Raw genomic sequence first — 15,162 nt, 5'->3', positions numbered from 1 at the left:
TGATATGAAAAATTAATCTTATTTTTACGTGAGAAGTCTCCCCACGAGATATGGCACATGTTATTTGAAACACCCTGTATAAATACACTTTAAATATACTGGGTGTCCCATTAAAAAAATTGTTCATACAAATAACGGTGACATTTGGCAACTTATGACATTATTGATTATAATAAACAATAAAACTTGACTAAAGGCCCTAAAATTTGTTTTTTAATGAATGTTCTATACAAAAATAGAAAAAGTTATAGCCTGGCAAAAATGGGACAAAATAAAATGCTAATACTGTACATTATTTACATCAGACAACAAGTAATTACCGGTTAAGTTAGGTACCTATCTTAGGAAATCTACAATTATTCTAAAATTTATGCCAACAAATTAAATAATTTTATTTTACTAAACAAATCACAAATAAGACAATCTAATTTTTTATAATAAACAAGATTTGGCGGTAACAGTGTAAATAGTAAAAAGGGAATTTTTTGCAACAAGTATCTAAAATCAATTTTTTTGGGATGAATTGTTTTGCATCCCCAGATGAGGCGGATCTAGATTGTAAAGCAGAACCGTCAGAAAAATGGCCCTAAAATATCTAATTAACGGGCTCAAATGAACTAGTAAAATTGTTATTTCTGTAGGGTAGATATGCTAAAATTCTACTTATTTTTTAAACTTTTTAGTTTTTGTTTGTCATTTTTTTAACTTCTTCCCATTTGCAAAATTTGAAGATATTAGTAATAATTAAATAATTCATTAAAAAAAGTTTGTGTGGGTAGCATGTTTTTTCCTTACTACATAACCAAATCTCAATAATTTTGCTTTTTATTTTAAGACCTAAATATTCTTATGTTCTTTATATTCATTAAAAAGTTTTTTTGACAAAATAAACATCTTTTGGACTAAGTCCGAAATTTCTGTACATGGCACAATTAGGAAAAGTCTGTCCACCTCATAATATTTGTTCAGTAAAAAGTTTTTTTTGGATCGAGTTGATGAGCAATAAGGTCTTGGTTGTGAAATTTTGAACTGCACTCTAAACAATTAATCTTATCTTGCATTTTTTTTAGAAGATATCCAGCATAATATTCAGTCACGCCTCTGTTTACCCGAATTTAAAATCCAACGTTCGCATATACTTCGATTTTTATAAGGGAACCTAAACATTTTTAAATAAGGATTGTCCCTCCTTGATAGTCTGCAATTGTAATATCACAGTTTAAAGAATATAAAATATATTTTATAATCTTTAAACTGTGGTAATATTGACATACATTGTCCGATATATTTTTAAAACACGATAACTTAAATCAAAATATAATAATACAAAATAATAAAGCAAAATCCACAATTCAAAATATAAAAAATGAGCACACCATGAAGCCTTCACAACGAGGTGCGGGGGAATACGGAAGGCTTTGATGATCGCCGTCGGGCCGCCGCGTGTGCCGGTAGCATTATTGGGCGTACGATTTGGCAACATAGACAAGGAAGGAATCGCTTTTTAACGTTGCGGCGCCTCGATGGATCCCGGCTCAAAAAGCCGGGCTCCTTTTTGGTTCCAAAAATTTTACACGGGATGGGTTTTCTATTGTGTTAACTATAATATTCTTTGCCATTACTCATAGCTATTTTTACCAAGAGACCTTTGTTACGTAAAAAACACCGTAAATGCAAATTTTTTCACTTTAACACAACGAAAAGTTATTACTCTTCAAAACAATCAAAACACATGTAAGTGGCGCCCCCGCCCTCTATAAATAGGAGTAATATTGACATCAAAATCAAATTATTTCTAAAGTAAAAAAAACTCCCAGACACCAATTTTCATCTAAATATTGACGTTACTTTAGAAATTATTTGAGATAAATCGAAATAAAAATGAAACTTCTACACCCTGTATCTCCGAAACTGGACATTTTAGGACATACATTTATACGAACTTTTTTACTTATTTTTATCTGCACAATTTGCCCCCGAAGTTTCCGGAATACAGTTCGGACCACCCTGTATGTTTTTATATTTAGTTCGTTAAATTCTAGTATTGAATATAAATCGAATAAGTCTCCATAACGGAGCGAGCAGAGTTTCCGCCTGTAATATAAACGAAATTAAAATAAAAAAGTTTTATACCTCGAGCTGGTCTCGAACTCGGACTCCTCGCTTCATAGGTGAAAACCAGTACTAGAATTTAAAGGACTAATAAAAAATATTTATAGGATCTTCTTTCAATGTGCAGTACTAAACGCAACGTTTACCGGCTGCCAGACGGCTCGCACGCTGTTCCAGAGAGCATAGTAAAAGATATATTAAAGAGCCAGATTTCTTAAAATAACTACTCTTGTTTTCCCGACGTTGCTAGCTCTCGTACTATAAAGCCGGACTCTGACGACTCGTGTAAAACTTGGTCTTTGACTTGGTGCTCACTTGTCGGAAACGAGATGATCAGAACAGAAGAGATTCCGGCCGAAATAAAAGCATACAAATACAAATCAATCAAGGGGCGCACACTATGGCGAACGGATTCCGTTCGGCCTAGTGGACGCGTGCTCATACAAAGCAAAATTATTCATAATATCAATAGATAGTTTATTAACGTAGATTTGATGTAGTTAATGAACGGGAAAAGACGTAGTTTTTGAACAAAAACTACACGTAGTTAAATGCGTAGTTAATCAGGTAAATTACGTTTTAATTAACTACTTCCAAACCCTGGTCATAGTTCCTTGTTCTAAGGGCACAGCTGCACGGATTATCCGGCCTGTTGATTTGAATACTCTTCCGTCTCTATGAGATAGATTTATTTAATCCGTGGTAGTGAATCTACCTTCTAACTAATTATGTTCTGTGGTACTGTCCAACCTAAGGTCCAACCGTGGTCTGTGGTCCAACCGATCGTTAACGAACGCGTAGAGGGATCGGGGCCATCGGGGCTAACGTCAATACGTTGCGTTTTTAGTTTAGCGCCATTTTGTATCACTTCTATTACTTTTTCTTGTGATTAATAATTAATCTAGTAGGATAAATATTGTTCTGATCCGCGAATAGAAATGTTTTATGTATAGTATAATCTTATGAATTAATTTTGCTAATTTTGTATTTGTAGATCAGAGTTAAGGTACCATTGTACCGGTACTGAAATAATTATTTTTATCTTTTGATTTGTATAATAATGTACACGGTAAGTTCATTCTTGCTTACTAAGAGATTAACTTTAACGTTATTCATAATCAAAGCTTCAACTAATTTATAAATATATTAACTTTGATTTAAAAATACACGATTATAGCAAAAATACTAAGAGTTAATAGTTACATGTGCTTTTATTTATAGGGTACTACAACAGAACAAGATAATCGCTTCAGCGATAAAGAGAAGAAACTCTTGAAGCAGATGAAGTTCAATGACTGTTTAACTCAAAGGGTAAATATTATTTTATTAACTGGTCTATATTGTATTTCACTGTTTTTTTTTATAATATAAAAATTAATGTGTTTTTAGGTTGATATGACAAAAATTAAACTTGATGTTATAAAGCCTTGGATTCAAGATAAATTAACTGAAATCTTGAAAATCGATGATGATGTAGTTATCAATTTTGTATATAACCAATTAGAAGAGAAGGTACAAAATTAACTTAGTATAATTTATTAATCTACCTAATTTACTATTTTTTTATTACTTATGCTAATAATACATAGACATATCAGAAGGATTTATTTCAATGGAATTATTTGTTTCAGTATCCTGATCCTAAGAAAATACAGATTAATTTAACGGGATTTTTGGAGAAGAAGAATGCACGTGAATTTATGGCAGAATTGTGGTCTTTACTTATATCTGCACAAGAAAACCCAACGGGCATACCAGAATCTTTAATAAATTTAAAGAGAGAGGAATTGGCAAAGAAAAAGGTATGTGTCATTTTGTTAAAATTATGTAACTTTAATATAGTACTATTCTTTTAAAAGTTCCTCAATATGGCCGACCTAGTTACGAAAATTGGTAATTTTTTTTTAATGAAAATAAGTTGGCGTTAGCGAATTCAGAAATTGATTTACTCTTTGGTTAACAATAATATTTTTTAGGATTGTCAAGTTGACGTTAAAGTTAGGTTATTAGGTGGTTATCATAAATAAAAACATAGATTATTGAAATTATTTAATAAGAATAAAGGTATTTTACCGCAGATCCGAAGAGATTTTACTTAAAGGTATTTTATAAACTTTCTCAGTGAGAATATTAACTCCCCTGTTTCTTATATTTCAGTTAAAGGGACGTAAGAATTATAGGAAGTGAATTTTGTTTTCATGTTTTGACGATATCTGAGAGTTCCTAGAATTATCAAGATTATTGAATAATTATAGTTGTTTAATAAGTGAAATTAATAGAAGACTTGGAAATAGGATGATGCTTTTCATGTTATAGTTGATAGATCACCCTATTTCTCTTAATTTGTTTTTATTTCAGTACAGTTAATCACAAATTGAATTGATGTGTGCAAAAACAGCTATATATTTTCAAACATCTTATTTAAATAATTTTTTTATATACTGTTAAACTGTATCAACTACAAAGTATTTAGCAAAAAAATATTAGGTAATACATTTTGTAGATATAATTTATGAAAATTTATAATATATAAAGATTAGAACACAATCCTCTGAAGAAAAAAGAAATACTCAAAAACTCATTAAATATACTTTATTAAAAATAACACCATACAAAAACATCCATGCAAACTGTAATAATCAGAACATTATCCACATTATACCTTTATTAAATTTGTGTCCACACTCCTGTGAGGAAAGCCAGAAATGTTTGTTTAAATATTAACTTATTTTAAATTGCCAGAAACACATCAGAATATATCACAACCACAACTATAGGTTAATCAGTACTAAATTTTATACCTAGTAAGTGATGGCGTTAACTAACAAGTATAGGATAAAAAACAATTATTAATATAGAGTGTACTATACAATGTCCTGCTTATTTATGAAATGACTTTCCCTTCAAATGTGAGGAATACCAGTAAAATAAAACATAATTTTTGGTTTGGTTTGGTGTTTGATATTCTAACTAGATCTATTACAAACCTTAAGTGCTTTTAGTGAGTAACTGTATTTTTTTTTATTCTTTGTGTATCCTGTAAAGTAAAAAATTATATATTTCAAGAAATATAAAAACAATGCAATAGATATCATACAGATTCATAAAAACTACTTACAATTATTGTACATAATTATATATTTCAAGTGTTATTTGATGTTTGGTCCCATTACCAACATTACCTTATTTAGGTCTTCTCTACTAACTCAACTTTTAAACATGTTTTAAACCTTCTTTATATTTTAAAACTGATTTACAACAATCTGTAATGCCCGCGCTGTTTCCTGAAATATAAGTTTTAATCTATTTATTATCATATACATATTACAAACCTGAAAATTACTGATACGAGGAAATTTCTCAAAATAATTAGAGACCATTTTACAAACATCTGGACAAATTTATTTTCACAAATTTGTGAACGAGTCAATGTTTTCTAATACGTTTTTGAGCGTTTTACACATTTTGAATATCTTCTAACCTATTCGCCAATTCTTGATCGGTGAAAAGATTATTTATAACTATATAATTAGTACTGCAGGTTGCAGGTTAAATAAAAAAACAAAATCAAGTAGAATTTGTGAATAAAAACTCAAAAAAATAATGAAAATATTTAGAAAAAGGAACCGTAAACGTCAATGTTAGCCAAGTGTCAGAGTTCAATTTGATTTACCACAGATTATCAATTTGAACGATTTGAAGTACAGTCGATTCCAGTTTAGAGATTTTCGTTTTTTAAGCCTCCCATACTGAAGTCCGCCATATTGGGAAGTTTTAAATGAATACAAGTATAGTATCACAGAAATACCATATGATCGAATAAAACGGCGTCAGCGATGGCTATGAAATGAAGATCGCTGTCATTTTATATGTAAATTTATATGGGAAATGCCATTGATCGTCATTTCCCAGCCAACTGGACGCCATTTTTATTCGATCATATGGTAGAAAGAAGTATAAAATATAGTGATATTCAAAAATTCATTTAAATAAGAGTTTTTTGGATATTACATCGAAAGATGGTTAAAAATCTTGATACTAGACTACAGTTTTTGTGAAAAAAAACTCCTGCCAACTTAATCTAGGTACTCTGTGTTAGGTATTTGATTGAGTTTGTGATTCCTGTACATCAATTATATATTTTTTAAATGAATCACTTTACCACACCAGATTAAGTGACTACTATGAGTTAACTACCAAACTTTATAATAATTACAAAGTTCTAAATAATTTAAAATAATTATAATTTCTAAGATATTTGCCAGTAAAAATGAGGATTAGAATTTAAAAATTGACTCGTTTTAAGTTACAGTGGGTTTATAGTATTTATAATATTTTGCAGTTACAGTGGGTTTATATTTATTAAGACAGAAAAAAAGTTTGTGCCACATTTTTTTATTTTTAATCCCGTTTTCATAATTTTTTTAGTAAACTGTATATAGACTTGGTGCATTTCAGTTGATTTCAACAAATTCTGATCGTAGCGCTTCAATGGAAAAAATCTGAATCTGAATCTAGACCTAACCTACCCTAACCTTCCGAAGATATAAAAATATTTACTTTTTTATTTTTATATTTAGAATTTTCACAAATTATACTCCCTAATAGAGATGAGCAGAAAATCGCAAACTGCGATTTAATCGCAGCGATTGTAAATTCGTAATCGCAACCTGTGATTCCTTTCCATAGCAAACTGCGACTTGCGATTGAAACATATATCTGCCGATTTTGGATTTTTAGGCAACCAATATTACACTAGTTGCGATTTGCAAACCAAACCAAACCAAACCGAACGATGAGCTGCGAACGAAAATCGCAATATTGCGATCCTCGTACGCCCCGGCCGGCGGCGGCGCGTCTTCAACACGGTAGTGGACAGGCGAACGAGGAGCTGAACGAAAATCGCAGCTCATCCCAGCATTGCGATTGCGATTTTCGTTGGCACCGGCGCGGCGCGGCATCGGGAGTGGGCACGCCAACGAAGAGCGGCGATTGCGATTTTCGTTCGCAGCTCCCAACACATCGGCCTAGACTAGATCGCAAAATCACATTCGCAATCAGGGCCCCGTAATTTTTATGAAGCGTTGGAAAATAGGCTTATATATGTTTATATACCGCATAATATATATAATTTATTAGTTTTAAATTTTGATAATAGTTTTAGATTTATAATATAATTATGGGATTGAGAAGGTTAAAAAATTCTTGTTTTCGGTTATGACTAATTATAGTTACAGTTGCTCCCAGGTAATGATTCAGGTAAAATGATTCATAAGGACAGTTTTGGATTCAAATTATAAAAAATTATCTATTTTTATCCTTTATTTACTAGAAGATATAGAGCACGGAAAAGAAACAGCCCTTTTTATTTATTATATTTTGTTATATATTATATTATTATAAACATTTTTATAACAATCCATAATATAATATAATTTTCTGAATATACTAACAGTTGTGGATCGGCTGCTATGTTAATTTAAATACATCCTTTACAATCAGTTTTTTTATTTTAGAGAAATTTTAAATATAATAAAATGTGATATTGTCCTTTTATTTATCTAAAAGTTCGAAAGTTTGCACACTGACGGACCGTATCAAAGCCGTCGGTGTCGGCTTCTTTTGAGTTACATATAAAGAAAATGTTTTTAAAAGAAAACAAGATAAAATAAACAGGTTTTTTTTTAGTTATCTGAATTAAGGTTGGCGGCAACCTTTTTATAATAAATTTTTCGTTAGTATACCTACTGTCTAAAAGCACATTCGAATATTTTGAACATTTTATGTATTTTTAATTTTCCTTTTAAATTTATTCGGTCTGTTCTAATCAAAAATGTTTAAAAAAAGGAAACTAAGTTATTTGTGGATTTATTTTGGTAGGTAATTGATGAAAATTTTAAGTGCAATATGTGTGCAGCAAAAATATCATAAAAAACACGCACTACAAATTTTAAAAGGCACATGGCATCGAAACACCCAACAGTTTCTTTGTAAGTTTTTATTAAAAAAAATTATTCCGCTATTTATTCTGTTTTTTATTAGAAATTTTGGGATTGAGCTTCCCAGATTACAGCGTACCAATTTAAAAATATCAAAATCGCAATCGCAGGTTACAGTCGCAGCGATTTATAAATCACAATCGCAGTTTCAACTGCGATTGGAAAATCGCAGTTTTGCTCATTCTACTCCCTAACACTTTTAGAAAATTAAATAATAAATTTTTCGTATACTCGCTATTTAAAGCTGTGTATTTGTATATATTGATTGTTTACGATATTCTCCGATGGTGGCAGCACCGGCGGAGAATGCACCAAGCCTATAGATTATAGATATATCTACTTTAATTGGTAAACTCAATTTTCAAAAAAAAATTGTATTTGGCTTGTCATTCAGTGTCAACTTGGTGTTAACTAACACGTTTTGCGATAATTTCGTAAGTAAATTTTTCTTAAATATTATTTTTCAGTCAGAACCATGACCACTGAAAATTTTGTTTGTGTCATATCAACACATGCCTTGGTTAATTTTTAAGATTGAAATGAACTTACCACCAGCAATTTTCAATTTTTTCAGTTATGACTTTTTAATGATATTTTTTAGTATGACGAGGTGGATTTGGTGACTATTCTTTTAATGCCATATTGACAGTTAGATTTTGTATACCTACGATTCGACGAACTGTAAATACACTCACATTCTGGTCTAGAACCTCTTATAGTTGAGGGTTGGAACCTTTGGTGTTACACAGCAAAATAAAAACACTAAATCACCACAATACACCGAAACACTTTTATTTTACACTGGACGCGCGTTTCGCTAACCATGTTAGCATCATCAGCAGATGATTATAAACTGACTTTTATAATAAAGTTTATAATCATCTGCTGATGATGCTAACATGGTTAGCGAAACGCGCGTCCAGTGTAAAATAAAAGTGTTTTGGTGTATTGTGGTGATTTAGTTTCCACTACCCTTTTAATCGTAGAACAAACCTATTGTGTCATGATGGGCCAGTGTGATTCGATTTCTTGTTATATGCATATGAGCATCGATAAGTTTTTTGGGAGGATGGAGAGCTAAATTTGCCGTAGACTCGCGTTTACATCTTCTGGATTGTTATTGTAATAAAAAATTGACAGTAAATAATAATGATTTTTTTTTCTTATCTTACAATATGGATTCGATTTAATTGCCTTTCAGTTTCGGTTTTGTTTAGGCAACACATCAGGTTTGTTCCAACCCGTCGTAGAACCGTCACCGAACGATCTCGCTCGTGCGCAGTAATTCAAATGTGTTCCAACCGAGATTTGACGGTTATCGGACGATCCTATTTGCGTACCAACCTACCTTGGGATCGTTTAGTTACGACTTCAGAACGGTAATTGTTGTTCTCCTTTCACGCAGTTGAGCAGCTCTGAACTGTTCAAGAACGCGATACTCTCACTCCATTCAATTGAGTCATAAAGCTCCAGAACTGTTCCGCGTTATATGGAGGCACCAGGCTATCGCGCACCGCTCCTTTCAGAACCGTTCTCGAGTAGCCCCAGGGCGTAAAGCCCGGAACTCGAAGTTCGCGAATGGAGGACAGCAAATTTGAGTACATGGTCCAAATTGAGAACTGTTTGGGTTGACTTGCGCATTAAAGCATATTGGCAGGGATTATCGATTTTTAACAGCTGATTTTGGTCCAGCGTCCGGCTGATGCTTCTGTCTTGGTTATTTTTGGTCTTTGGTCTTGGTTATACTTTTGCTTGTGAGTTTGTGTGGAGCAAATCGTTCGGAAAGTTTAATTCATTTTTTATTTATAAAATAATGTTCAAAGATTCTACCACTGCAATGAAATAACAGGAAACTACGTATAACAGGATCATAAAATTAGAGAGGATAGGTAAGTGAGTTAGTGAGTATACAGTTGAAACAACACTAACCAACAATTACTGGATTCAGATTCTCCATTTCAAGAATAATAATTATATTATTGCAAATTGCAAACAAAAATAATAGGGGTATGTTATGAAATTCTAAACAAAAACAAAAAACAGATCGATACACGCACGCTTGACACTTTTGCCAGTCCCGAAAACAATCCACAAAGCGTTCCAACGTTGATACTTTTTGCACCGTCACGAAACTATTCGAAGTCCGCGCATGCTAACAAAGTGCAAGAAAACCGATTCGAGTACGATTTCGAAACGATCCCGAAATGCTGGTTGGAACAAACCTATCGTCGCGGCGCGTTGTTGCCAGTGCTAATGTTAGTAGGGGGAGAATTATTATGAGAAAATATTCAAGAGGCTAATTGGTTATGCATATGAATATTGTAAACTAAACAAAACTAAAACAAAACACGTGGTGGGCTTTGTGCTATGGGAATTACCGATCTCCGATTTTGCGTAATGACTACCTTTTCAAACCAATGTTGCCATCATCCTTTTATTGAGTATGTGTGCTCTAATTTTCTAATTTAAAAGACTACTTTAGCTCTTCAAGATGCTTGAGAGTATACCTGTACGCCTATATTAAATAACATTGTATATGAAACTACCCTTAAATTATCAAAAAAGTGTGTTTAATTTTTCTTGTATTTCAAAGTACTCAATTTTTTATCATTTGGCAACATGGAGTACCGCGTCAGCCGTCGGGCCTCTCGACAGTGAGTGCGAGAAACCGCAAACACGAAACCCTGTGTGTGTTAGAAGTATCTTGCCCCAGCAGGCAACTATTAAGCTTGACCAATCAGGTTGGTTAGCGTGGTTATTTGGAGGGTGATAATTCATTTGTGTTTGTCACAAACTCTAACGTGATTGGCCGGACTTAATAGTTGCCTGCTGGGGTTAGACACAAGTGTGTGTGTTTATCTGAAATAACGCTGATATAGTACTGTGTCATATGACACAATCGTGCTGATACTCTGTGTTGATGCCGGAAAAGGTGTCATTGTTACTGTATCAACACACGAAAAATTAGTGTTACCCATGACTACCAGCCACATTCATAATTTCGCCTATCTTCAACAAGAGCAACGGCTTTTGCACAATCTTCGACACTGAAACCCATATTCAATCGTAGGTATACAAAATTTAATTGTCAATATGATGTTACGATAATATTCACTAAAACCACCTCGTCATATTCAAAAATAATATCAAAAAACAATAATTGAAAAAATTGCAAATTGTTGGTGGGAAGTTCATTTCGCCCTTAAAAATTAACCAAGGCATGTATTGATATGAGCCAAAAAAATGGTCAGGGTACTAAGCGAAAAATCGGTGGTTTTATGGCAAAAGGTCCTAAGTCGAAATCTTATTGCGATGTTATTGTAACACGAAAAACGTGTTTTGACCAAAATTTCCAATTCTATAAAAATCATATGGTTAAATATATGGTTTAAACTATATGATTTTTATGGATCATCGAACTTATTGCCATTATATGTAACAAGAAAAACCCCAATATTTCGATATAAGACCTTTTGCCATAAAACCACTGAAATAGTGTTTTAAAAAAATTTACTCAGGAAATTATTGCACAGTGTGTTTAAAGTTAGGTTAAAAAACAACCCTTCGATTAACCCTGTATAATAATCCATAGTTAAATACAAAAGTTTTTAAATTAAGTTTGGTGTATTGTGTATATTTTTTAAGTTTACCAATTAAAGTAGATATATTTATATACCTACAGTTTACTAAAAAGTTCATAAAAATAGGACTAACAATAAAAAAAAATATAATACTTTAAATTTGATGTAAAGTGACATCGTGTTACCACCGTGAAGCGTATAGGAATCCTAACCTTAAGCTCCGCGCGCACTGAAGGGGTATCGGCGCGAGCGAGCGGAACGTAATTTTCAGTTTACGTTGAAATAAATCGATCGGTGCGATCGATGCGCTTCGAGCTATCGGCGGTACTCGCGCAATCAGGCGAAATCAGAGAATGCATGGGAGGGGGACGAATAGTCTACGCCGAGCGACTGTTTTTAGTGGAGCGGTTTTACATTAAACATGTCCGATGAATTATTAATCGAAAGTGTACGAGACCATATCATACTTAATATGCGGTTTTTTATAAAAATTTCTTACAAGCACGTAACCTATATTGTTTACTACACTTATTCAATAACTGAATTAGAAAAACTTCCGATTAAACCCATTTATTTCTCATCTCGTTTTGATTATCTCACATTAATATGGAAATCGAATTTAAATATCGTCAAAAAACTGATCATATTATTTAATTTTTGGTTTGTTTTGACATTAGTAATAATAGCTGATTAGTCATCCTATGTTACTATGTTGATCGCTCCGTACAAGGTACAAATAGAGAAAATAATATTTATGTTTGAATAAATATTTGTACATATATCTACCGTATGATAGAAAAAAACGGCGTCCAGTTGGATGGGAAATGACGATTGATGACATTTCCTATATAAATTCACATATAAAATGGCACCGACCTTCATTTCATGGCCATCGCTGATGCCGTTCCTTTTCGATGATAAGGTTTGGTTTGGAAAAACTATTAATATTTTTCTTTTTTCAATTTTCTTTGACTTTTTTATTATATTTTAAGTTTTTAAAATCTTGGTTTTAAGTCAGTAGTGAATAAAACGAAACTTGTGTTTACATTTTGTTTAATGATTGACGTTTCGACCAATTTTAATTCGGTCTTCTTCAGAATCTATAATATACAATACAATTTTATCAATAACAGTGTGTTTAATATATAATTTTTTCTTACCACAAACGTAGAAAATTATTTATACGTATATTATAGATTCTGAAGAAGACCGAATTAAAAATGGTCGAAACGTCAATCATTAAACAAAATGTAAACACAAGTTTCGTTTTATTTACTACTGACTTAAAACAAAAATTTTAAACACTTAAAATAAAAGCTATATATAAATGTTTGTAATGACACTTATTTAGATTAAAAAACTAAAAATAGAAGTTTTATTTGACTATTTTTCATATCTAGCTTTGTTTTTAAAGAACAAATTAAACCCTTTTGAATGATATCACATTTGTTAAAATCGGTCAAGCTAAGAGTCATATAGTATATTTTATCCCCATCTTCCACTCTATTTCACTAATTTTATGTGGTTTGTTAAGATCTAAATATATTAATGTGTGTTTGGTTAAGATCTAAATAATATTAATTTCCATCATAAAGCATAAAATATAAAAAGTTGCATAAAAATATAAATAGTAATAATACTTTATAATTTTTTGAAATGCCGAATGAATTTGAATAAACTTCTCGTCTATGCTCAAATTTATGCTGGTGACTTACTCTCGACCGTCGATCGTGCGACTCCAGTGCGCGGCTACAATCGACTTTCCGACCGGTCGTGTCGGTCGCGCCGCTATTACTAAGTAATGCCTAGCTATTGCCTCCTTGCAAAAGCAGCTGTGGCTCGATTGGTAAGGCTGTTGCTTACGAAGCAAGAGGTCCAAGGTTCGATTCCCACAAATATAGACTTTTTTATTTTTTTCACAAATATCGAGGTGTAGTGAAATGTTGGCCTAAAGTAAATTCAACCCCAAGATGCACCAAACGTAAACAGAGACATGAGGCAAGCACGTGAACAGGAACGCTGTAGTAATATAACCAGGACCGCACTAAGGTCGGATATTTCAAATCATAAAATTATTATGTATATTTTTATGATTTTTTTTACTATTGTTTATATTTTATGATGGAAATTTATATTATATAAATGGGTAATTATTGGAAAAACTGGAAATCGTCCTATTTTTACCAAAATTGGTATACACCCTATTTTGAAGTCGTAGATACGAATCTGACCAAACCTAACCAACCAGCGATCTCTTACCGTTTTTCAGAAAAACGGAAAATAACTTCAACATTGAATTTTTCTTTATTTCAGCCCTATAAAGTAATAATTTTACTATATTTTTATATTATATCATAGTTTATCTAAAAGCCACACTTGATTCAGGATTGACAAATGTCCAAAATTTTACTGAAAAACACTTTTCTTAACAAAATAACAAAGAAAATTGACACCAGATGGATGTTTGACATTTCATATATTCTTATATTCTTCTTTCTCTCTCCTATGTAATGAGAGAGACAAATATTTGAATTTTTTCGGGTGATTAGGGATTTTAAATAAATTACCTATTATGAGATTTGACAATAGTTAAATATACCTATATCTACAAAGTTACGCGGAAGAGTTTTAATTACATTGCTTTCAACTTCTATGCTTAGGGGGATGATATTTTTATGTTATATTATATTAAAAAAAGATTAAACCCCTTCGCAAAGAAGTTATATAAATACTATTTATAAGCACGAAGTTGCATGAAAGAGTTTTGATTGCACTGGTTTCAACTTCTTTGCGGAGGGGTTAATCTTTTTTTTATATAATATAACAAAAAAATATTAACACCCTCCGCATAGAAGTTGTAACCAATGCAAACAAAACTCTTTCTTGCCACTTCGTGGTTATAAATAGTCAGATCTCATTGGTAAAATAGCAGTTATGGGAAGGAGCCGTTCCTCAGGCAACCGCCTTTCGTAATCCCAGAATGAGCGAAAAAAACACGCTAAATTTACGTTCAGCATTGGCAACGTTGCTTTAAATGCCAGAAACACATAACCCAACATTTTCAGATTGTTTATAAATTTATTTTGCAAATTTTCCTCTGTTATGCATAGATGTGGTTAAAAAAGTAACAGAAAATAGCAAAAACCTCATTGTTTATTGAATACCTAGCAAAATATGTGCTAGAAAACCTTAAAAATATGAGAAATTAAGTAAAATTCTATGTTGAAACTATTTTCCGCCAGGAAAAATGTTCAGATTCGTAATCTACGACGTCAAAATAGGGTGTATACCAATTTTGGTGAAAATCGGACGATTTCCAGTTTTCTCAATAATTACCTTTAATTATTATCAAACTACATATAATTAGAGAAATAAAGTGATGGAAAGGGGGCGGGAATATTAAAATATTACATTACTCTTTGGCACGACCGATTTTAACAAATTGGTGTTTTTTAAAAGGGCTTAATTTG

General features: G+C 32.0%; 1 protein-coding gene across 2 annotated transcripts in view; it reads left to right on the top strand.

Annotated features, from left to right (window-relative positions):
• The first annotated feature begins 2,898 nt into the window (after positions 1–2,898).
• Positions 2,899–15,162, top strand: part of LOC115884071 (serine/arginine repetitive matrix protein 1-like) — a 42,283-nt gene continuing 30,019 nt past the window's right edge. Inside the window, exons 1-4 of one of the 2 annotated variants that reach the window (XM_030902530.1) lie at positions 2,899–3,059; positions 3,334–3,423; positions 3,502–3,624; positions 3,744–3,914. In XM_030902530.1, the coding sequence (XP_030758390.1) occupies positions 3,051–3,059; positions 3,334–3,423; positions 3,502–3,624; positions 3,744–3,914 (393 nt within the window). In that variant the 5' untranslated portion in view covers positions 2,899–3,050. Of the gene's footprint in view, positions 3,182–3,333; positions 3,424–3,501; positions 3,625–3,743; positions 3,915–15,162 lie in introns of both variants that reach the window. The other variant, XM_030902529.1, reaches the window with a different exon arrangement.

The sequence above is a fragment of the Sitophilus oryzae genome, unplaced genomic scaffold, assembly GCF_002938485.1.
Source record: "Sitophilus oryzae breed Bouriz unplaced genomic scaffold, Soryzae_2.0 scaffold_2014_pilon_pilon, whole genome shotgun sequence".
Lineage (NCBI taxonomy): Eukaryota > Metazoa > Arthropoda > Insecta > Coleoptera > Curculionidae > Sitophilus > Sitophilus oryzae.
This window is presented reverse-complemented; position numbering and strand designations above follow the sequence as displayed.